Raw genomic sequence first — 26,494 nt, 5'->3', positions numbered from 1 at the left:
ACATTAACAGTGGAATATATTTAATTAAAAAAATGACAATTAGGAATTTTTCACTTAAAAAGTACAGTAATTAAAACTGACATTGGAATGGGTCATAAAATCCATAAAATAAGAGGATGAAGTAAAAAGATGCTATAAAACTTAAAATTTTATTACTTTATTTTATTAACAGGAAAAAAACTGTCCAACTTAATCTTTTCTTGTTTTCTGCATGAAGTTCTCGGTAGCACGAATTTACTTTTTCTAATGATGTTTGTGCATTAATACTGCATTTTTCATTTGTTTTATTCAAAATTACATCAGAAGCTGATTATAAATATGCACGAAAAAATTTTAAATTGTGCGGCACCAAAAAGTAACAAGTAGATAATAAGGATAGGCCGATGGAGTGAAGATCACTGACTACTTTTGTCAATTTTTCTCAATTTAACTTGGCAATATGCTGCCATCAGTGTGTAGCGCAGCACTTTTTTCCTTTAAAGTTTTTAATCAATAAATAGGTATTTATATGCAGTGCAAATAGAAATTTTCTTGCACTTTTCTAAAAGGATAAGCAACTTTTTATTAAAACAGATTTATGACATAAGTTAACAGAATATTTAAAATGGCGTTGATCCATTATTTATTGTTTACTTATGTTTGTGTTAGATTTTGTTAATATTTATAAATTTACTTGTTCATATTAGGCCGACAGCGACTTCATTGTAATAAATCCAGCATTAAATAAAGTCTCATTAAGCAAAGTACAGTATTCCTATATAAAGGGTTCTGTGTTTGATTAACTTGACGTTTAGGGACAAGACAGCAAGACCACAAATCCTATTCACGTTAAAGAAGTGCTGAATTGTATAGATCTATAGTATAATAGAGTAAACTTTGTTATAAAATAAATTTACATTAAAATTTCGAAAACTTGTAAATGTATTTATAGTATTAATCATATTAAATATTAAAAGAATTAATATCTGGAAATGATTCTAATGATTAAATAAAAATATTATCAAAACTTTATAAATTATAAAATTTTAAAAAATTGTGAAAGCATTTAATTCAAAATATATGATTTCTAATTTTACAATTTTTAATTAAAATATTTACGGTTTTAATTGAATTATTAAAGGTACAGTACAGTACATCCGTATGAAATTTGTCAGAAAAAATTGACTTCAATGAATTCGTTAATGAAATAAATGAAAAATAAAAAGATGTGTTTAAATATTGAAATAAAAACTTGTTTTTAATACATTTTTAAAATATTTATAATTATTTTAATCGATTTTTACTGTACTAGGTATTTAAAAAAAGATCATTAAACATCTCGCAATAATATTTAATCTTACGATTATGCTCTAGCAATAAAATTTTATGTTAAAGATTCTGTTTTATTTTTTTCTAATAAAAATATTGGTTGATATAAAAATTAACCAATACCTGATTATAAAAAATTTAATTAAAATATTTATGTTTTTAATATTTCAATATTACATGTGGCTAAGTTATACTAAATTTATTTAATATTAAAATATTAATACTGTATTCATGGGTGCAAAGAATAACTAATGTTGAAGTCCTGAACCGCATAAACAAACAAAAAGAACTCCTGCTGACTATCAAAATCGGGATAACACAGTACATTGGTCATATAATGAGAGGAGAGAAATATCAAATACTTAGACTAATATTAGAGGGAAAAATACAAGGAAAGAGGTAAATTGGGAGACCAAAGAATCAATGGTTGAAAGACATCACAAGGTGGTTCGAGCGTACATCTATGGAGATATTCAGAGCTGCTATATGGATCGCAAACCTTCGACAGGAAATGGTGCATTAAGAATACTGTATTATATAGGTATAAATTTTATTATTTTTTAAATTTAAAATATTTATTTCGTTGTTTCTAATAAATTAAAACCGATAAATTAGGATTTTCCAACTTTTTATTTTTATTTTTTTAAATTAGTAACCTTCCTACATTGGACTGGAAGACATTGAAATAAACTTCTCCTTACTAAGGACTTGCGGTCCATTGGTTGGGTAACGCTGACTGATTTATAATTGAATATCGATTTGAAAGCGAAACTAATTATATTGATAGAAAGCTATAGATTAGCCTAAATTATGTTTACTGTGTATTATTACTGGAGCATAATAAACTATTGTAAGACAATTCTGTTGTATACAAAGTTATTGAATATATCACTGTCAGCTTTTTAAAGATAGGTTTATATATTCCAGTATAACATCATTTTTATATTATATAATAGTCTTAAGTCTGCTTTTCTAAATAATTTAAAAAATTTATATATTTTAAATATTTTCTGTACAAATTTTGCAGAAGACTGAATTCTTATGATTTTTTTTCTTCATTAGGACTTTGTCTATACTTTTCAAATTAAGATTATTTAGTTTAATTAGATTAAAATCTTAATTTTCATTATCTTATTTTAAGCAAGAATCTTAATTTTCGAGTTATTTTTTAGGAAAGTAGGTTTATAGGACACTTAGGTCTATTAGACGTAAGTGTCACGTTTGTGTTTTACGTTTAGAACGCCCAAAAAAATTTATAATTGATAAAACTATACACGTAAAAGTAATTTGGCTATTTGCCTAAGAGTTTTGTAATAATTTCAAAGTAGATAAATTATATAATTATATATATGATATTAATAATTTAATAAAATGTATGATCTCTATATTGAAAGATAATTATATCATAATTAAATACGAATTTTTTTCAAGTAAAAAAAAGTGTTATATATTAATTTGATTTATATAGACGAAATAATTTTTTTATACGTATAAAAATATTTAAAAGTTTTATAAATTAATTATATATTTTTTATGTTTCAATCTGTTTTCTGTTTACGATTTTTAGGAATTAATATTGCAAGAATTGCTTTATTAATTTTTTAAAATTATATATCAAATATAAAATTAAAAATGTAAAAGAATGCTTAAGAATATATTAATAATATATATATATATATATTCAAAAAATTTTCCCTTGAAAAGTGTTAGATAGACAACCGGCACGACTCTACTGTTAAAGGAAAAGTATGATGTACAGGGGCAAGACTACTAATTTGAGATGGAGAACGTATATTTTATATTTATTGACAATAATAATATCAACAATTAAAAACTTTTTATTTTTAAATAGTATATTTATTGACAATAATAATATCAACAATTAAAAACTTTTTATTTTTAAATAGTAAATTTGAGCAGTAAATTTTCCTACATTTAATAATAAATTTAGCATTAAAATTTATATTTTCACTCGACGATTATTATATTTAATAGTTAATTTATCATTAAAAATAACATAAAATTGTTTACGTAGTATAGATAATTCTATAATGTTTACATATAAGATTTAGGAAAGAATTCTTTATTTATAAATATATATTATCTGATTAAAAAATAATATTTTTATGCTGGCATTTTTGTCGTGTATCAGATTTAGAAAGAGTGATAGAAAGAAGGATATAATTTTCAGGAAGGAATTAAGACCAAATTAATTATATTTATCGACATTTTGTAAAGTGATTAATGATAATTAACAACAAAATATCATTAAATACTAACATAAAGATTAAAAATAATTTTAGTTCTTTAAAGATTCTTTGTAAACCATCTTTAAGTAATCTTATATTTGAAGGTTATTAATAATAAATATCATTAAAATAATATTTTTAATGATATTCTATCATTAATTATCTTTAACCACTGTACTTTTTTATCATTTCGCCTTTAACTATTTTTGTATTAAGTTTAATTAAATTAAAAATGTAAAACTATTTAGAAACTTCTAACCAGTTATAATAAGTATACTCGTAATTTAAAATAATGTAATTATTTTGTATGTTTTGACATTATAATAAATTTAAGCGAGATTTCAGATAAAACTGGATTTAATAACTTAATTCACAATCAGTATGAATGATTAATTTTATGAACAAAAAATAATTTTATTGTTTCAGATTCTCTACTAGAAAAAATGATTACAATTGTTTAAGATAGATTTATAATAATGTAACTGCATTAATTTTTGATAGACAAATAATCTGGTTATTTTCTTATTGGAAATTTTGGAACGACGAAAAATTATTCTCAATATCAGGAATTATATAGCCTATAGGATAATGCATTTTACCTACATATAAATTGCTTTTCTTAAATATTTTTCCAATAATTTGAAGTATTTTAAGAGGACATCAATATCTGTTATAACTCCCTTGACAAAGTTTGATCCTTAAGTCCTCCTGAGATCATAAGCCTTTCGATAAGTCTTCCCCCTTTAGCATAAAATTCCCCACGGAGCAGCAGGATGGTCGAGCAGTTAAGGTGATAGCCTGTAGCTCTCGGAAATCCGGGATTGGACCTAGACGGGCGAAAAACCCCAGGAATTTTTCGGGTCGAAGTCGACCGTCCGGATATTTTGGGCTCTATTCCTCACCACCCGGCCGCTCTATTATGGGTCTGGCCGAACCCATAATGGGCTTGCTGAAAAAAGTGCATAGAACAGAAAGAGTTTTAAAAAAATTTCGTTTGATTCTTATACTTGCGGTTCGAAAACTTTGTAATGATATAAAATATCCGATGTTTGAAAGTTGTGTTTAATTAAACATTAAATTACAGAGAATTTTATTTTTAAAAATATTTTAAAAGTTATTGAGTTTGATTATTTTAAAACAGTAAGATACAAAATTTTTATTTCATTAAAAAATCAAGAAAAACATTAAAGTTTTTTATAGTTTTATTACAATCATTATGGTCTAGAATTTCTGAGATTTCTAGATTATAAGAAAAATTGAGTTGTCTACTAAATTATTCCGTAGTAATATCATAAAAATCGGGTAAAAATAGACATTTTATCAAAAGAAACACACTAAATTCATCATTATTATAATAAAAATCATAATATTATTTAGGCCAAGTTTAACGTTTAATCATAGAATTATGAAATTCTATTCCATATTTTAAATTTATTACTGAAAGTTTAACATAATGTCATTACATTTAAAATAAATGAGTAATAATTTATAAAATAAAATAAATAATATAAAGCTATTTACAATAACTTACATGAATTTATTTCAAAAATTATTCGTTTATTATTACATTAAAGCATAGGTTACTGTACAATAATCTAATTATAAGATCATATTGTAAGTAGAGTAGAGATTAAATAATCAAATCGATATTTGTAATTCATGCCACTAAAGATTATATAAAGACAATTTTGTATCCGTTAAAGAATAATAAAATATATAAATAATATATTTTCCATTTTTCTGTAATGGATACTAGATTTCAATTGTGATACTTCAATTATACTTTAAATGTATCATGATTAAAATATAGAACTTTTCTATAATTGCTGCTTAAATTTAGATTTTCATTGTAAACTAACTTTAAATACGATAGATCTATTATACTGCTATCTAATAACAATTGCCAAATTACTAGGTAATTACTAGAAAACCGTCGTAAAGCGAACCATCGTATTTGTCATACGTTCAGTGTTATAATAGAGATTATGTCTTTAAATCAGAGTTTTAACCAGATAAGACTACACAGAAATTAATAAAAAACATATTTTTTTACAATTATTATACACGTGGATGTATAATAAATGTATAAGACTTTTTTTTTATCATTCATACTGGTTAAGAAGGCAGAAAGGGTTGAGTTTTCCGAAATTTTACACAAATAGAAACACAAATACCAGTTGATAATTTGTTGATGTTTTTGCTTTCTATGTCTGATTGTTTTGATTTTACTTTGTCTGGATTTTTCTCGGTTTTGCCCGAATTTGGGAGGGCAGTTGTCCCCCTGCTCCTCTGACTCATACGCGTTTGATTATAGAATATTTTAAATTAGTCATGAAAGTAATTGGTCGTAAAGCGAGCTATAGTATTTGCTGTACAGTATTTAGTTTCATTTAAATTTTTTATTAAAGCTTACTCGCAAACAGTTAAAAATCTATTTTTAAAAAAGAGTCGTATGAATAACATAGAATAATAGGCAACTATATATGATAGATTTTACATCAAAAATGCAATAGTCATATATATTAAAACGATAACAGAGTATTTAAAAAGCAGTATCGCTTTTCATTAGAGAATAATTAATTGTATGTTATACATTTAATCTTTTCACATGTATATTCAAAATGTTTTGGATATAACACTTAAATTATGATATTTTATCTTACAATATCAATCACGAAACATAAAAATTTTATTTTCATTTTATTTTCCTAAAGAAGGTATGATTCACATTTTAAGAAAATTTATTCTTCCTGGCAGTGGTTGTATTAATTACCGAGAATATCATTTAATTCAACGATTGATAAGAAATCTTGACAGTATTATATAAATGATTTTAGGCTACACATTTAACAAATGGTTAATTTTCATTATATTAAATACATGTTATGTAGTGATTGTATTTAATATTATATTAAATCACAATTCTTAAATCAGTCTTAAAGTTCATATAAATGTGTTATGTATTGAATATTATAATATGCTATATGAATGGTTCGGATGTAAAAGATGCTTACCATCTTTTTTAAATCAGAATAAAGTGCATGTTATATTTAAAAAGTAGATGTAATGTTGAAACACATGCTGCTTAGTATTATAGCGTACTAATGCAAAACACTTACCATCTTTTACACCCAAACTCTTCATATACGGAATTAACTCTCATACATATTATATGTGTATATTTCATAAGTGTAACTTGTTTCTATCATGCTTTTTTTAATTTGTGGAAGATAATCGTAGAATCTTGCAATGAATATCGCAAATTGAAATACGATTTTATTTATATTTTAGAAAAGTTGTGTTGTAAATGATAGCATAATATAAATGCTGTCATTTATAACACAATTTAAATTGATCAAAATAACATACTATATAGACCTTGATTTGTAAATGCAATACAGTATTCATGCTTGTAATTTATTTATATTTACACGAAAAACATAAATACAGCCACTTTATTGTATTTTCAATTACTCTTTTATAATCATTTTTAACTATTTGTTTGTTATTTTTACTATGGAAGCTTTCATATGGAAATTCTTGTTGCCATGAGAAACAAGGATTCGATGCTGGTCTTGATTTTTATAATTTTAATGATTAACTCTGACAAGAGTTTGTTCCCCAAGGTATAGTACAATGGTACTATGATAAGGTATATTTGTGATAGCCAAATTTAATATAGACCAAGTCCTTCTGTAATGACAAAATTAGGGTCAGAAAACAGCTCATTGTGCATTAGAACTTCAAGTAACAAATTCAATAGAAAAAAATTGTAGCAATTAACTTCAATCTATAAATGAAATTCGAAAATTATTTTTTACATTCAATGTTATTTTAATTAGGTTATTAACATGATATTATCTTGCTTTAAACATGCACAAAGTTCTTTTGTTTTGTTTGATAGAAGTAATCTTAGTATATTCAGCACGTTCTATGCAGGGCAAGATTTATATTTTTTAGGCTCTAAGCTAACCAAAAATTGAGGCCCCTCCCCAAATTTTTTAATTGTATAAAAAAAGACACATACGTCTATTTACACAGTTTATTAATACATAGCAAAGTCTTTATTAAATTATTTAACTTTAACACGTGTACAATGTAAAATAAACAAAATATAATATAAAATAAAAACATACAAATATGTTTAACACGTCTAGGATGACGTCGTCTAACTCTAGCTAAGACAAGAAAAATTATTCGATTGTCATGCGTCAACTTAAATAATTTATCACCTGAAAGCGATTCAAATGCTCAAGATAACTATGTCGTTGTATTAATCGTCCAATAGCTATTAAAATCGTAGATTCTATCGTTAGTAAGTGATCAAAATTTCCTTATCGCTTTCAAACGATTAAAAAAGTAAACAGGCTATGAAAACCGGCAGCCATCTTGGCAACTTTTGATCACCAGAAGTGAATTCCAATCGCTTTTTTCATAGAGTAGCATAAAATTTTTTCTCTGTTCAATATTTTTCTTCAAATTTAGAAGCCCATTGAAAGCTGAGGCCCAAGCTTTTGCTTATTTAGCTTAATAATAAATCCGTCACTGGTTCCATGTAAGACCATAGGCAGATATATAAAATTTCAAACAGTTACATAACGTAACATAAATTTTTGTTGGAAGATTGCCCATAAATAATTACTATTTTATGGTTGGTTAAATTTTCAAACTTCTTTTTCTGAAAATCACGGTTTCATAGTTAGCTGCACATGGTTCTATGACCACGATATATGCTACGTATACACAACACTTTCTAAACCTGTTCATTTTTAATTTATTGCGGCTCTTTGATTACTACTAAATACGACCGAAAAATATATATATTTGTTCCTGAATGTTTACTTATATATCTATGGTTCTAAGCAATATAATATATTCACTATAGTTGAAAAACAACACAAGAAAACAATTTTAGTATTAAAAATTCTATAATTTCTTCACGCGACTGTATTGATTTTCCGAATGATTTAATATCAAAAACAACAACTTCACCATTTTCTCTGTTGTTAAGAGTGTTGCATGGCAGTCATATTTAAAAGTAATTCGTATTATTGCGACAATAAACTCAACCGTGTATAAATGAATCTTAACATCGTTACATAGAAAATTCTAGAGGATAGTATTAATTGAGTTTTTAATTGAGTTTGTAATAAAATAATCGAGTTTTTAATCTCACGATGTCAAAACTGTAAGGGTAGACTATGTTGACGTCATTCCGACAATGAATCAAATTCAAATAGGCGATATCTGTAACAATTACAACAGTAAACGATCTCGTAACAACATTGTATTTTAAGCATTTTTTTTGTTTACCAATACGTATTCTGTCTAAAAATTGGAAATCTCAAATGAACTGAATACAAAATATAATTCACGGTAAAATAAATTCATTCAATAAACAAGTAAAAAAGTCATGGTTTTTCTGTTTAATTGTAATATCAATATGTTTTCACTATAGGAAATTTTATGGTTTCAATAAAATGTAACTAACCTGATGCAAAATAAAAGATTTTATAATGAATTTTTTATTACATAGTTATATATAGTTTGGCATGCAAAGGCATACAAAATTGTATAAAATTGTATACCTCAGTAACCGTATTAGATTATATACAAGGTATACAAAATTGTATACCTTAGTAACCGTATTAGGTTATATACAAGGTATACAAAATTGTATACCTTAGTAACTGAAAACAACCAACTTTTCATTGATAACAATGAAAACTAGCGATCGACATTTCTGATTTAGCCTATTAAAAAACTCTCTTCTAAAATCAAATTGAAAAACTTAATTTGGAAGATGATAGAATTTTTTAAGATATTTTTCGTTTTGGTCCTATGAGTATCAAGAAACGATTTATAACAAGAGACTATTTATTTATAACATGTTCATTATTCATGTATGATAAAGATAATAAAAGGATTGATGAGATAAGGCAACATAACATGGGCGATCTACATAGAGGGGTGTCTCTCGGGAGGAATTTCTATGGGAAACTGGCCCGTATTTAAGTATTAGCTAAATTTCATTGCGTAGTAATATCAACAAATTTAGATAACACGGAGAAAGTTGTAGTCAGTTATAATAAATTAAAAAAATATATTTTAATGATTTAAATCTTACTTTTTATTAAATGATTTAGAAGCATATTTTATAGAACTTTAACAGAAAATTAAAACTTGTTAGCTTGAAGAACTATTGAAAAAGAAAGGAAAGAAAAAAGAAGTAAAATAAATAAGTAAACTTCTCAATTTTGTTTTTATTTCACGAACAATAATTTTAATGCACGTAACGATTTAAAAAACCAATTAAATGATAATGCATTACTATTCGTGCTCTGTTTTTACTATATTTTGAAAATCGCCATTTTGGGTCGAACTGTTTGTATCAGTTGCCATGCGAATAAAAGTGCCAGGCGTATTATTTCATGTTTGTTTCGATCGTTAAACATTTTTTGCCAGAAATGTTTTAACCTTGGATGAATCCTAATGAGCAATCCAGGGAATTTTTCATGACACCTAAATTTCGGATATGTCGAGCTCCGTCTATCAACTACCCAGTTGCCGCCATTACGGGCCTAGCCTAACTCACGATAAATAGGGGAAAAAGCTCTCTCAATGCCCATGGGGCGGAAAGAGCCAAAAATGAAAAATACCTATTCCTGGAATTTTTCTATCACACTGTACCGGTATATTATTTAAGTAATCAATTTAAAAAAAGGAATAAGAAACAGAGTTGTTACAGAAGAGTAGAAATTCCAACTTTAATAAGAAAACGGGTTGGAGCCTAAAGAACTCACACAATACGAATCGAAAAAAATTGCGATTCCTAAAAGAAGCTGATTTTGCTGAATGTTTGCTGAATTGCGAAATTTTTGGAAAGTGTATTGAAGCTTACGATGATTATTTCAAAAAATATTAAATATATTTCTTTACGTCCTAACATCATAACACGTGTTATGATGTTAGGAAGTAGGTATATACATAAAGAGGTATTTTTTTTTTATGTTAATGTTGATACAGTATTTTATATTGCAGAGAAATATCCAATTTTCTCAATAATTTTTAGCCATAATTAGATTTCTTACATTTGTTATAAAGTTTACAAAAATATCTTTAAGTTATATGAACTCTTATTTTTATTTTATATTCCTTCATCGAAGTTTTAGAAATTTTGATTTCATTTCAGAGACTTTATCCTCAATTTTCAAATCGGTTCGTGCCTTACCAATAGGCTGGCCACCTGGAGTTTTCCGGGTTTACTTTACGTATCTAAAATATGGGCACCTTTTCCATAAAAGTCCTACCGGGAGTTGCATGTAGATTTGATAATATTGAAATTTGTTGCATTAACATTTGTATTTATTAACAGTACCAGCAATGAAGAACCGAAGAAAGAAATTGATGCTACTTGCATCTGTCAGACACAAAATGGAGTGGAAGGAAGCAAATGGATTGTATTGACACCTGGTGGTCAGGATTTGAATCAAAATCCCAATAATATGGAATATGGTAATTTTGTACAATTTTCAATGATATAATAATAACATTAGTGAAGAAATGGTAAAGTAAATAAATAAATTAATTAAATTCGTTATTAATTTTAAAAGAAAATTGCATATATTATTTTTAATCATAAATTTATCATATTTTTAAAATAATAATACAGTAATGATAAACAGTTCAATAGTTAAAAAATTAAATTAAATTTTTAAAATTTCAAAATTATTATTGTGTTGATGAAATTGAAGTAATTTTGAATAATTACGGACTTTTATTCTTCCAATTCTTTCACTGAAGTTAAAAAAATATATACAAATCATTGCTCTTTCATATAACATTATCATATTTTGTAATAATTATAGTAGGCCTTTCAAAATGTCAAGAGAGATCTGGACCTAGTGGCATAGTCAGGAGTGGTACAGTACAATACATGCTTCCCTATAGTAAGTACTGTCCTAATTGGCGCCTGTTAACTATTAATATATTCAGACAAATGCTAGGCGCCTATTTTATCACTACTCTATCTCACTTTAAACCTGCCTACGCCATTGTTCGGGCCATTTAACTTTTTTAGATTCCAGTATATTAAAAAATTGTATTATATTTTTTAAATAATGACATTTGATTAAAAGATTTCTTTCTTAATATACAAGAAATATAATAGAATAAATAATTTATAATAAAATGTTTTTTTTTAAATTAGTAAATATAAAGTCAGAGCCAAATGGTCTGCTGCCTTCTCTATGAGAAAACCTGATACATACTCTTAGTAATGCAGTTGCCTATTTTCTATAGAAATAAATCAATTCCGCTATATACACGGCGTTTTACTGTTATATTTATATATAAATTTGTTAATTTATTAACATTAATAAATAAATACTTTTTATTATAAAAATTTCAGCACTTGTAGACAAAATTACTTAAGAGTTCGTTTTGAGGAATATTTTTTATATACTTATAACTGCACTTAATGTTAGAATTAAGCAAATGTGTCTTTAGATAAGAAAAGTTAACATAAAAGTAGTAATACTTACAGAACTCAAAACAACGTATCATATTTGTTTGATGTTTTGGTATCTGTTAGAAAATTGCCTTACAGGCGAAGCGCATACCTGCTTTTATCATGGCGTTGGCAGTTCTAATTCATTAACATACTTATGCTAACATTATCGGTAGAAATAGTGTGTTACTTGTGAACTTTATTACATACTAACATATGATATTTATTATAGCGTGCATTTAATTTAGTGATGAACTTTTCACATTTAATTTTTTTCTGTCCTGTGAGCCCGAAGAGTGCCTTTTATCAATAAATCTTACCCATCATTAGTTCAGTCAACTCATACAGTGGAGGCGGTAGAGTAAAGTGGGACGGGGCTCAATTTATATCCGGGAAAAACCATCCTCTCAAAGATTTCTTGTAGTTTCTCTCCCGTATTCTATCCTGGGTTCCTCAGAGCTGTAGGCTGTCGCATTAACCGTCTTGGTCATCCTGCCTTCATTAATAATTATTATAGAAAGATTCTTAAACATTATGGATGCTGACTAACTGAAAAATAATTTATTGATTTGCAAGACAACTTCCTAAATAAACAATGATCTAATGTTAAGCATCATGCAGGATAATAACTTAAGATCTGTTTTGAACTTTGTTATAATGCAATATTTGAGCTGCTTATTTGCCAAATCGATTAATTCCACAAAACAACGAACATTATTTATTGTGATATTCTCACAATGTCGGACTGCAATTTTTAGTCATATTTTTTAAAATTTTTTAATTTAAAATATATACTTTCGATTTCAGTAGTGTCTTGCCCCTCTACATCACACTTTTCCTGACAACAACAGTCATGCCAGTCATCTATGTAACTCCGTTCTGGACAAAATTTTTGAATTGAAATAACGTGACGTCCAGTTAAAACCGGAAAGTCATATATCTGGGCTTCATACCCTTAACCTTTCCATAGCTGATCTCTACTTTTACCTATCTAACTCCATTATCCAGGAAAGACAGACTGACAACTGACAGTCAGTGGGAATATATAGTTATGCAATTTGGAAACTGCAGCCTAAAAAGTAGAGAAATTGATAAATAATATACTGTATATTCTTTTTAAAAATCACTTTTAAAATTTAAATTTAAATAAATATTATAAGATGTATTATTACAGGCGTAAGTTATATAACATTTAAAACAATAACGATTATTCCAAGGATATACTATTTTTACATTTTTTGCATAACTAAGGGAGTTAATCAATTTGGCCTATTATTGGCTCATTTAATGAAGCTGTTTTAATTTTCTCATAAATAAATGAAGAACTATAAAACCATAATACAAAAATAGAAGAAAAACAAATTTAATTAAGCGTTAAGGCTTTTTTTTACTCTTTCCGCTTAAGAAAGCCTTTTATGAGTTCGGCCAGGCCCATAGTGATGAGAGACCACCCTAAAAAATTCCTGGAGTTTTTCGACCCGTCCAATTTCTTTCCAGGATCCCCCATAACGGTAAGCCGAGGCCTTAACTACCTCGGCAATCTGGCCATCAATTAATGTCAACATTTGTACAGGAACATATTTAGGAGACTGTTTTACGGCAACGCAACAGCTAGTTATCTCTATTCGCATCTCTATTCTCTGCACAAATTTTAATTTTTTCTCATATTTTACTGACCATTTTTCATGTTCACAATCTTTTACAATTCGTTCTGCCCTGAAGGTGCTAAAAGGGCCTATAAATCATACACATCATGAGTTTGACCAAGCCCAGGCAACTGGTGGTGATGGTGGCCGAAACTGGTGGCCGAACATCCAGACTGGCTATCCATGAAAATTTCCGACAGACTACCCAAGCTTAAATTCGGTATTTGGAACGGCAGGCTGACTAACATCTTTACTGCCCAGCCATACGGCCGTTAGGTCGTTGATTAGAAGTCATTAAAGTAATTCCTAATAACTGTGTTTATGTCTTCAATTATTAAGACCGAGTTAAGGAATTTCTCTTTCACAATTCCTTTAAGAGAATTAGCGCACGCTGTTAAATATGGATTTTGATATCATACTATATTGGACACCATATTGGATCCATATCTAATCTATCATCTACTAAATTTGTCACCGAGCTATTCTTAATCTGGACTCTCTAGAGAGACACAATGTCAAACGAACTTAAGATTGTGTCTTGAATCTCACAGGGACATTGTGGGCACTTTGCAATATATAATTTTAAATACAGTAATATTTTATGCTAGTATGATAATACAATATATCTTATAGATTTATAAATATATTTTAATTGTTATAAGTCATTAAATAATTATATAAGAAATATAACTTTAAAATTATTATTTAGTTCAAGATTATAATCCCGAAGAAGAATATTATTGTGCAATTGCTGCCAATGTAGTAAGAGAATTATTGCAACAGAAAAGGAAAAAATCTGGAGAGAAGAAGATAACTCCTTTAGTACGAAGTGCCTTACGTTTACAATCTAGCCTTACAAGAAAATCGCTAAAAGAAGAAGGATTATCTGGGATCAAACAAATAGTAAATAAAGATTTCAAACAAATAACAATTTATTAAAATTTCATTTTCGTATTCATATATTATATATATTTAAATTGATAAATTTACGAGTATACTGTATATTGTATATTATATAATCGATATTTTTTTACAGATCAATAAAGAATCTATGGAAGGCTGCATTTTAGAAAATGAAGATATTCCATATGATTTACCTGAGAGAGTTGTGGAATTAGTTGAAGCTATGCTTAAAGAAGCTGAAAATAAACAAGAATGGGACCAAAATGAAACTAAAAAATATTTAGTAGAAAATCCTTGTATAACATTTAACATTTGGGATTATAATGGTCATCCAAAATATTTTATTTTACATCAGGTAAAATTTTTTAATTTGTTTGCGTTTAGAATTTATTTATTTATTTATCTTGTGAAAAAACGAGCCAAATATTGTAGAGAATCCCTCAATGTCACGTACTGTTTAGAATGTGCTTATATGACCGATATGCTCTTCTCCACTTTCTATAAATTTTAGATTAGTTTTATAACGCAGAGAAAAGTACACAGAAAATTTTTTTACGGAAAAAATATTGTAATTTATCACAAAAATTATATTATGCTAATTGTATGCACTACGCATTTGTTGATTTATGAAATTAATTTGGATGATATAAACCAGCAGTCGCCACAATCTTTCTGACCTCACGGACCACTAAACTCACAATTTTGAATCCCGCGGACCACTATTGTGAATTTTTTTAAACGATACAAACATCTATAGAATAATGATAATAAAAGTTCCATTTTATCTTATTAATATGAAATTCACTTGTTAATTGTGACAAATTAGTATAAAGTTTACTGCAGCTTGTTTGAAATAAATTCACGAAATCTTGGCTCTTTTCTACTAAGGACGACAACCGCAATCACAATATTATTTATTGATTTATTGACATTATTATTTATTGATAATGGTCATTTCGTGTTTGGTTTTAGATTCGAATAAAAATCCCTAATGAATGAGAAAAAGCAACCAATTATCTTGCATTTCTTTCGTAGTACTTCGCGTAACCTTCTGTTGATCAATGTCCAAATTTCTTCACGGACCACTAACATTTTCTCATATAATATACCAGTTGGCGACCGCTGATATAAACAATTTCATTTTTAACTTAAATCACAGTTTAATATATTTTTATGATAAAAGTAATACAATAGGAAGCGTGCAAATATTTATTGTGACATCGTTACAACGCCGGGCTACACTTTTTAATCATATTTTTAATTTATTTAATTTAAAATATATGTTCTCCACCTCAAATTAGTAGTGGCTCATTTCTGTATATCATACTTTTCCTGTTAGAATAGAGTCACTCCGGTCATCTATCTAATTCCTTTCAGGGGAAAATTTTGAATTGAAGTAACGTAACTTCCGTTCCAAACCAGAAGTTCCTATATAGTTAATCGGGGCTTTCTGTTCCTAAGCTTTCCATATATTGTCTGATCTTTCATTTATCTAACTCTGTTCTCGACATTAAGGAAAGACAGACGGACGGACGACAGTGGGGATTTTATAGGTCTACAATTTTTTAAAATTGCAGCCAATGTAGAATTATATTTAAGAATTCATTATTGTATTTCTTACCGTTTATAGGAAGATAAACACAATCCAATTCAAACTACTTTTCTCGGAGTATTATCTTCTGAAGGAAGCAATTACATTGACATTTACTTTCCTCTTTTTGACTCTTTCTGTCCTGTGGACACTTAGAGACTCTATCTATCGCGAAGCTACAACAAGCGCATTCCACTGCAATTAGCGATGTTGGCTGTTAGACTACGTTAAATGTATATTGTTTGATAGTTTCTCTAGTTATTTTTATTTACCACATGAACTTATACAGATTTTTGTTTTACACTTTTTTTTTGTGGGCAGTGATGGATCCTAGAAGAGTGGGGACCCATGTACATAATTTTATGATATGATAAGCTAATAACGTCTAAATGTAGCCATAAAAAATTGGAAATCCCTGCTAACTCGAACTAATAGCGGTGAAGGTTGTCCCAGTTTACGAAAGTTCAAGTTAGCGGAATTTTTTCTCTGATGACGTAGCAAACGAAAAGGTGGTTATAAGGAACGCTGTAGTCACGCCAGGGTCGTCAGGGCTCCGCCCTGGTACTTTTTTAAGCAGAGTAAAGCATTTGTACTTTGTGAACATTTACGTTGGACTTTAGACCATGTACAGTATTTTTGACTATGACTTCAGTCAAAAAACTAAGAAAATTAAATTTTATACAGTTTTTTTTGCTAATTACGAATATATAAGTCGCTTTTTGGCGCATTTAAGGCATTTTGCAGATATTGCGTCATAAAGTTGCTCTTTGCCCATACAAAACTCCGTAGATGGTGGCGCCTCCATTGACAGTGGCGATTCAAACTCGGGGCGCCGTTTAGCGCTCTGGCATTTTTTAATTTATGACTACATTCCTTATATACAGTACAGTACAGAGTTTTATTGATTTTTAATAGGTTATCTAAATTTATGATAACAGGAAATGAGCTCAAAAATACAGCAAAGTACAGTTTTTATTAATTTTTTTTTTCAATTTTGAAGGCCTTGGTTCTTCGGGCATATGCCTCACGTGCCTAGTGTACTGGCTTCCAGTTAGTTATACATTTTGTCATTTGTACGTTTTTTCAGACCATCCCTTTAAAAATGTATAGCCGAGGTTTTACTGTACTTCTAAATATATGTTAAGAAACTAGTTTGAAAAACAAAATAACAGTATTTGTAGCATTTTTATTTTGTACAATAAACTTTATTATTATTATTACTATTTGTAATATTCCAGATATAAAAAAATAAACTTATATATGCACAAGTACTGAACTATCACCCAAAATACTTATCTTGTAAACTGCAGTATTCTATTCTATTCTGTTACATACTTATTTTGGCTATTTAAAAACCTTTTTAATAAAAATTTTTATATTTTATTTTCCAGTTATTTTTATCACCTCAGTCAATATATATTTTTGTATTTGATTTGACAAAAGATTTAGATGAACCATTGGATCTACAGAATTCAAAATGGGTAAGTACTGTTTTTATTTTAAATAATAAGAAAAAATAATTTGAAATTTTAACATAGAGAATTACTAATTTACAAAAAGATTTATTTTTAGTTAGAACTTCCAGACAGTAGTGAGCTTACAACTTTACAAATATTTCATATATGGCTTTCTGCTATCCACATATCTATTGGCCATAATAATGGAAATAATGATAATAAAGATGTGGAAGATAAATCATCATCTCCAATATTATTGCCTATTGTGATATTTGTTGGAACTCATAGAGAGTCTGTTCATTCCGACCAAGAAATAAGAGAAAGAATGGTAAAATATATATATATATATATAATTTATGTTTTAAAATTAATTTTAATGTTTCTAAATGCCAAAATAACTCTCTTAATTTAATAGATAGAAGATTGTTTTAATAAAATAAAAGATTATTTAAGAAAATATCCATACTATTATCACGTTTTGCCCAATTTCTTTGCTATTGAAAATAATTCTGAAGATGAACAATTATTAAATCTTAAAAAATGTATAGAAGAAATGGCCTCCCAACAATCACATGTTGGAATGGAGATACCATTAAAATGGCTGGCATTCGAGAATGCTTTAGGTCGACTAGTAGAAAGAAGAATCTTTTTAGCAGAAATGCATCAAGTAAGTTATTCGAAATAATTAATTCAGTTGTTTAAAGACTATACGTTTTATAAATCATTATTTAATTTTTAATTACTGGGTAATAATTTGTAAATATAAGAGAAAAAAACTCTAATTTATATAATTATCCGTGTATGATAATTCCACGGAGTAACCACAAAGTCTCTATGGGGAAATTGCATCTTGGATTTCTTACAGAATATCTCAATGACAAATTTAATAAATAATAGATTTGATCTGAATCTAATCGAACCGAATGGTTGACACTTTAACCTCTCTCTTGGAATTCGGACAGATTGAAAACCCTAGGAAAGTCCGTCAAGAAAGAGAACCTGAGGATTTTTTTCCGATTTCAGAAATAACTTACAGATCCATAGTAATTCCTACCCCTACAAAGCAGTGGTTCTTAATTAGGGATCTATGGGATTGGAAAAGTATAATTATTTTAATTTTGTGAAATTGTTAATTATTGTGTTAGGAAATAACACAATAATTAACAATGAAGGGGTCCGTGACGTTCACCTGACTGGAAAAGGGGTCTATAGAACAAAAAACGTTAAGAACTCCTGCTATAAATTAATGTTACTTTTACTAACAAAAAATAAAATCTTTAAAACTGCTTTATATTAATAAATAAACATTATATTTATTTCATTTGTTTAAAAAAGGAAGAAAAACAGATTGCAAAAGAAACTCGCTCTATTCCCAGGCGTAATTACAAGTCTTCAACGGCCTGCGGATATGTCGAGCCCCTTTCCTCACCCTATTGTAGGTCTGGTTGACCTATAATAAGCTTGATAAAAAGGTCTTAGTGCCAATAGGGCAGAAAGAGTTAAATAATAATAATAATAATAATAGTAACAGTTATTAGGGACTTCCAAACATCAACATGGAAGGTGTCTAAATGAACATGAGGAAAATTAAAATTTAAGCAGAGAATTGAGAGGAACAAACAGATAACTTCTAACTATCATGCAAAGATACTTTGTGATTACTCTGTCTCTGTGTGTGTGTATGTCTATGTACTTATATGTGTATGTACAGCGTATTAAAGAAGCTGAGTATATTATTCAATATAAACTAAAGCAAATGATAAGCATAAAAATTCAATTTATTAGAACTGAAAAACTTTAAATACTGGATATTTTAACATATTTGAATTTATTTACCATTTAAAATAGTTATGTTAATTTTATTAGTTAGCAGAAGTTGCGAGGTTAGAAGGTATTGAATCAGACGAAGCATTCCATTCTATGATGAATTTTTATCACCATCAAGGTAGAATATGGTATCTTCCATTGGATCATTTGGATCATGAAAAAGATGATGCTGCCAAAAATACAGTCGTGCTTAATCTTCAATGGTTTATTGATCATATTTATTTAACACTTGAGGAAAATAAAAATGATGATCAAGTAAGGGTATTATTATTTTATATTTTGTAATAAAATGAAATCAAAAGATAAATACTGTAAATAAAAATAAAATAAAATATCAGTATAACAGTTCAAAGATGCAATATTATTTATTGATTGATGCTAGGAAGAGTTAAAGATCAAAATTTTAATTTTTACTTAAGCATGAAAAAGCCCTGAAAAGAATTCAAAACATTACCCGGAGAATAATTTCTTAATGATAAATAATATTGCTAATACAAGTTGTTATATATTACTGTTGACCCTCAATTCAATGGACTAATAAGAACAGCAATAATGTAAATTGTTCATTATATCCAAAGATGTAATAATAATCAACTATAAAATAAACTTTATATGAAATAATAAGACAAACAGCCTACACCGTGGTAAATACAAAGAAAACGAGCAAAAATTATTGTGACATCTTCCCAAAGCCGGGCTACAATTTTTTATCATATTTTTAATTTATTTAATTGAAAATATGTGCTCTCGATCTCAAATTAGTAGCGTCTTTCCCTGTACATCATACTTTTCCTGTTAGTAACAGTCATATCTGTCATTTATCTAACTCCGTTCTGGAGAAAATTTTTGAATTGAAATCATGTAACTTCCGGTGTAGACCTGAAGTTCCGGGGCCTCCTGTCTCTAAGCTTTCTCACTTTAAGGATGTAAATAATAACTGTTGATGCATTATCTAGCAAATATTTCATGCACTAGATTCACAGTCTGCTCAAATACTGTATTTTCACTCCGGCAAATGTCTCACTTGTTGAGTCAGGGTTGGGCAGAACTGTTTTGCTTTTCGCCCCCTAAACTGTCGGATGTGTCCAAATGTCTTTGAATAAGTAGATTTAACTCATCGTTTTCAAAATCACTCACGTAAAACTCCATAAAATTAAAGATCAACAGTATTTTGTTTTAGTTTTATTTTATATCATTGGTTTTCTATAGTGATTAATGCTGAACATCATAAAAATTTTCATAGCGGATAACTGTTTTCTTGTTACTTGAGTACCCGAGATATATGTTTATTCTTTAAGATTTAAACAAAAATAAACATTAAATTTAACACCAATTAATCATTATAATACATAAAATTACTCCAAATATTTCTTAATAATAAGGAAATTAATGCGGTCATAATTTACGCGGAAGTTTGAGCGTGCATAAATACGTAGAAATACATTAAAATTCCGAATGCTTTTCATAAACGTGTAATTACCGGGTTAAAATAATTTATCTTTTATGCCAAGTGTTAAGAACTTTATCCTATTAATTAGGTCAGCAAATTTAAATTATTAACGAAAACATACGTGTAAAGTTTTTTAATTTATCGTGCTAGATAAATTAAAAAACAAATGAATAATCAAGGCATAATTTACATCAATCGAAATCACACGAGCTAATGAGTATTAATCAAAAGTAAAACAGCAAAGGAAAAAGTTATTGCGTGTTGTTAGTGGAATTTATAGTTTCCATTTCAATTTCTTTTTTATTCAACTGTAGGAACAAATGTCTTATTGGTATATTTCAAGTGCATCACGTTAATTAAACAATGAAAACGTTTACCTTTGTTATCGTAACGGTGCAGTTTTGATTCTGATCGAGGTATTTAATTGTAAATTGTATAAAATTTTTTCAAATTTTCATAAAACTTTACTTGTATTAATAGAAATATAAGATAAATAAATGAAGTACAAGATCCATTCACTGTGATTCTTTTTATTGCCGAGTAATTTTGAATTATATTAATTATATTGAAATAAATATTGAATTAATTATAAAACTAATATTTTTATATAAACAATTATATACAAATTGCAACACACAAGGATAAGGACGTAAAACGTTGGGGCTGGGCCGCAGAAGACGATAGGGGATGGATTGATACTGTATATCTATATCTATATCTATATATATTAAAAACAAAATGTTCCGTTACCGCCGAAACCGAAACTGTATTTCCAGAAAATTACAAACTAGAGGCGTTAGAAAGCGAAAATCTAAAACGACCCAGACGAAAATACAAAAAATTACGGAGACGAAGAAACACCAAATAATTATATGACTATTGTTGTATGTAAATCTTTAAGTGAAATTATGAGTGTCAATGCCTAACTATTAAGCGGTAATACCGAAAATGGTCGGGCATTGGAAATTGATTAATAAAAATTTAAATTTTAAAATATTTTGGAATTTTTAAAATTAATTTTACAGTTACATATTAAACAGATAAATTATTATTTTTTGTATCCTTAATAAAACAATATTTTATACTTTGAAATAAGCTTCAGCAATTATAAAAATATTTTTTCTAATTATTAATTTAAATTTTAAAAAGTTTATTTTGTAATTTGTTACAAATTAAATGTAATAAATCATTAGAAAGAACAATTAATTAAAAACACTTAAATGTATTAGTAAAAATTTATTATAATTTTGTTCATTGATAATTTTTCATCTTGTATACGTGGTCTTATAAAACGTTTAGCACTGTAGTAGTGATATAAAATAATAATTAATATTGTACTTATTAAAAAACTAAACGAACTACATTTTCAACAAAAAATTAATTTATTTCTTTAGAAATTTTAATTTTTAAGTTAAAGTTTATTATAAATTTTTTAGACTGATAATGAAGACGAAACTACAAACAATTTGAAAAATTCAGAAGCCATAAATGGAATTATTAGTGATAATTATTTTGAAAATGTTTGGCCTGATACTTTTCATCACAAAATTACTCTACTCGATATTTTAGAAACGGCAGATGTATTGTGTGAAATTGATCCTGAAAAGGTATTTTGTATTCATTTAAATATAATTTTTGATTATAATATATTTTCTATAATGAAAACTCAATCATTATTATTATTATTAGTTTTGTTAAAGATATAATATCATAATCTAAGATTACATTAGTATAAGAGGATACGTCATTTCTACAGTTTTAATTTATGTATGTAAAAAATTGTGCCCTGATTCTCTCAGCTAAAGAATATCTCGTGGAGACAAACTTGATGCATGATGGATTGAATGTAGATCCAATATGATATAGCCTACTCAAAGTCCAGATTTAACAAAAATGACGATTTTCCTTGGGGTATTATGAAAGAAAGCATCTCAAATTTTTTTAAAACAGTTGGAGAAGAATTAAAATCAGCTATCGCAGAATACTTTAATGATCTCAACCAGCAGCATAAAAAGATGATGTCCAGAACAATATGGAAATAACCGAAATGTATGTGCAGAGACGGCCCTAGCAAAGTTTTCACTATGACGACCCTCCCTGTAGAGACTAAACTATACATAGAGACTAAAGATAACATACATTTTTCACATTATTAATAACTTAGACCTCCGAAAGATTAGCATAGTAGCAGCGCCGTAACTAGCCTTTTATGCGCCCGGTGCGAGCATCTGTAACTACGCCCCAAAACTATGACCCTAAACTTGGTCCAGGTCATTTCTGCGCCCCCAGGGTATACGCCCTGTGCCTGGGCACCGCTGGCACCGCCCTAGTTACGGCACTGCATAGTAGTAATATGAACAAGAAACAATAACAGTAAAAAGAAACAATATTTGTTTGAAAAGGTTTATTCAAACTACTATGGCACAGACAACGCTCACTTCACGCAAAAGTCCAATTTACATTGTAAAAGTTAATTTAAAATTGAAACAAATTAAGAAATGTAAAAAGGAACTAAAAAGCTTGGCATGCCACCTTCCTCGCTTTTGCGCTTGCAATTTTTTTTATTAATTCAGAATAATTCAACTTCTGGGCGATACTATTTCCTATAGATAAAATTGCTAGATCTGACAGTCTATCTTGACACATGGTTGAACGTAACTAATTTTTAATGAGTTTTAATTTACTGAAAGTTCGTTCTTCTTCAGCGACAGTTACAGGTATGGTCAGCAAAATTCAAAGTGCTGTTTACACATTCGGGAATATATCCTGCCAACCTTTTTGTTTAATAAGTTGAAGAATTTTTATTGGTTCTGATGATTCAAGCTTTTTCAACAATGGATTCAAGTGTAAAAGTTCTTCAACCAATTCACAACTAATATGTCACATTTTTCCCCATCGGTTAAACTTATTTCTAAATTTGCACAGGCTTTTTCCAATTTGGACTTTTCAGGAATTATTTTAATATTGTATAAAAAGGACAATGTATCATTAAATTTGGATGGTTGTGTAAATCGAGTGACCAACGCATTCTTAACTGTATGGATCGTAGGGTAAAAGACGTTCATTTTAAACAATTCTTCGGGATCTGTTGGTGTCTCATCTACGGCCTCGTATTCAAATAATCTCTTCTTTCTTTGGGATCGGACTGGCTTAAAAATAGGGGTTATCCCAGCCTGAGAAGCAATTTCTCTAGCTGTTATCAGAGCAGACGAATAACATCGGTACTCTTTTACAAATTCTGAGCAGTTCTTCAGCAATTGTAAAGCGTTTGGTAAATCCATAGTTTCAGACTGCACAGCCTTACTTACAATGTTTACTTGAAACATTATAGCATGCCAAACCACCATTGTTACTATAAACTTAAATTGCTCCATTTTCTGAATCAGGGACATGGCTTCTGAAGCAACTGCAACTGGGTCATTCGTTTCTTCGTGAAGATTCAGAAGGGCGTCACGAACTGAAGAGTAGTGATAACGAACTGCAGCGAGGCTGGAAATTCTACTCTCCCAACGAGTTTCACAAATTTTTTTCAGTGATATTCCTTCTACGTGCTTGGATGTCACTTCCCATCGCTTTGTTGATCTAGAAAACAGAACAAACAGTCTTTGAAGAAATCCGAACAATGAAACCGATTTAACAGATGTTTTGGCGGCGTCTACTATTACCAAATTTAACCTATGACAGCCACATGGATTAAAAAATGCTCGTGGATATTGGTTCAGAATTCTGCTTTGGACACTTTTGTTTATTCCTATCATGTTAGATCCATTATCACATCCTTGGCCTCAACAATCGTTCACATCCAAATCGAACTCTTGAACAATATCATCAAGAAAGAGGCCAGTGAGTCCAGCTCCCGAAGAGTCACTTGCCGGTTTGTAAGCGACTAACAACTCACGCTAAACACTCACGCACTTGGACTTCACCTTCATTAGTGTCAACAAATCGCAATGTTAAAGATAATTGTTTGACGTGACTGACATCAGGAGTGCAATCCAGTATTATAGAGAAGTATTTAGATGACTTTGCCATAGTCAAATTTTATTTCGAATTTCATTTCTAAGTAAGCCGATCAACTCGTTTTGAATACGTTTGCCAAAATAGTGGACATTAGTCTCTTTATTAACAATACGGTGGAGGTGCTCCATTATCACAGGGTCAAATTTTCCTAGCAATTGCACTAAACTCAAGAAGTTACCATTATTAGTAGTATATAGTGTTTCAAATCCAGAGCTTCCTCTGAACGACAAATTATTGTCTGCTAAAAAGAAGGGTTAGGTTAGGCGGGTAGGGTTAAGTAGTAATAAGATGATTAGGTTTTATTTTTTGCGCAGACGATCGATCGTTGCATTTTCTGCGCTTCCCCTATGACGGGCCTGGTGCGGTCGCACCGTTCACACCGCCATAGGGCCGCCTCTGTGTATGTGGAAAATAGAAATACGGATTACATACAGGGTGATTCAAAAATGGGAATAAAACTTTATGGGCTGATTGATCAATAATTCAATTTAATGTAAAAAGTTAATATATCTTGTCTGATTCTCAAATTACAGAATTTTTTTTTCAAATACCAGTAATTCACACTTAAGTCTAGTTAGCACCGAAAAACAATAAAGCAAATAAATTGGCCGATGTCACATTATTTGCAAGTGCTTTCAGGTTGCAATATTCGGCGACACAGTAGCCTATTGCACAAACAGTAACGTTTCTTGTGTTCAAAATAACTTTGAAATGAAATAATGAATTTGAAGTGTTAGTTAAATAAACGTAAACTGTTTCTAAACTAATAAATGATAAACTGTGATAGTTTGTAAAAACATTATTATTATTTAGCGTCCCAAAGATTTAACTAAGGAAGACCTACGGTTGAAACCACTATTAATGCTCTATCTTCATTTAACCACTTGGAAGAACACTTCTGCCACTTTACACAGCTCCAATCTCTCTTATCTGCATTTAAAAAAAGCGATTTTACCATTGAAATTGTATAACATAAGTTAATTTATAAATAATTCTATACCTACAATTAGACATTATTAATATGTGATGTAAAATTACGTAGAGAAAACCCCAATCTTTTATGCTTAGAAGTACTGAAAGGTCTTAATCCACCACTGCCGGTAGCTGCTTTTATTGTGTTTTTATGCAGGTGCAATTGTCGATATACTTATTTTGCAAAAATATGCTTACCTCACTGAGCTAGGCTGTAGGACAATATGTTATTACATGGTTATCTTGTCAACACAGAGGCTAATACGAGATATAAAATAAATTTTAATGAGTATCGTATTGTATTATTTAGAAAATATCATATGGGAGATTTAAAAAAATGACAGCAAAAAAATTATGCTAAATGTTTAAAAAATAAAGTAATTAAATAATAACAGAAGGAAGATTGTATTAAGTTTAATTAATAATTTCATTATTTATTTTCATCATTAAACTTGTTTTCTTAAGTTAATAATTATGTTATTTGTTACATTTTATTAGAGGCGAAAAAGAAGACACCTAGGGTATCACAAATTTTTAGTACAGGTATCCCTCCCTCCTATAA

The 26,494-nt window shown here is 28.6% G+C and overlaps 1 protein-coding gene across 2 annotated transcripts in view; it reads left to right on the top strand.

Moving 5' to 3' along the window:
* LOC136971462 (uncharacterized) overlaps window positions 1-26,494 on the top strand; it is a 70,449-nt gene that overhangs the window by 31,281 nt on the left and 12,674 nt on the right. For both annotated transcript variants that reach the window (XM_067265916.1, XM_067265917.1), the window contains exons 5-12: window positions 10,933-11,072; window positions 14,422-14,615; window positions 14,749-14,970; window positions 17,598-17,687; window positions 17,779-17,991; window positions 18,079-18,330; window positions 19,530-19,745; window positions 22,377-22,547. In XM_067265916.1, coding sequence (XP_067122017.1) covers window positions 10,933-11,072; window positions 14,422-14,615; window positions 14,749-14,970; window positions 17,598-17,687; window positions 17,779-17,991; window positions 18,079-18,330; window positions 19,530-19,745; window positions 22,377-22,547 — 1,498 coding nt within the window. The remainder of the gene's footprint in view (window positions 1-10,932; window positions 11,073-14,421; window positions 14,616-14,748; window positions 14,971-17,597; window positions 17,688-17,778; window positions 17,992-18,078; window positions 18,331-19,529; window positions 19,746-22,376; window positions 22,548-26,494) is intronic.

The sequence above is a fragment of the Centruroides vittatus genome, unplaced genomic scaffold (assembly GCF_030686945.1).
Source record: "Centruroides vittatus isolate TY-2023 unplaced genomic scaffold, ASM3068694v2 contig_2565, whole genome shotgun sequence".
Classification (NCBI taxonomy): Eukaryota; Metazoa; Arthropoda; class Arachnida; order Scorpiones; family Buthidae; genus Centruroides; species Centruroides vittatus.
This window is presented reverse-complemented; position numbering and strand designations above follow the sequence as displayed.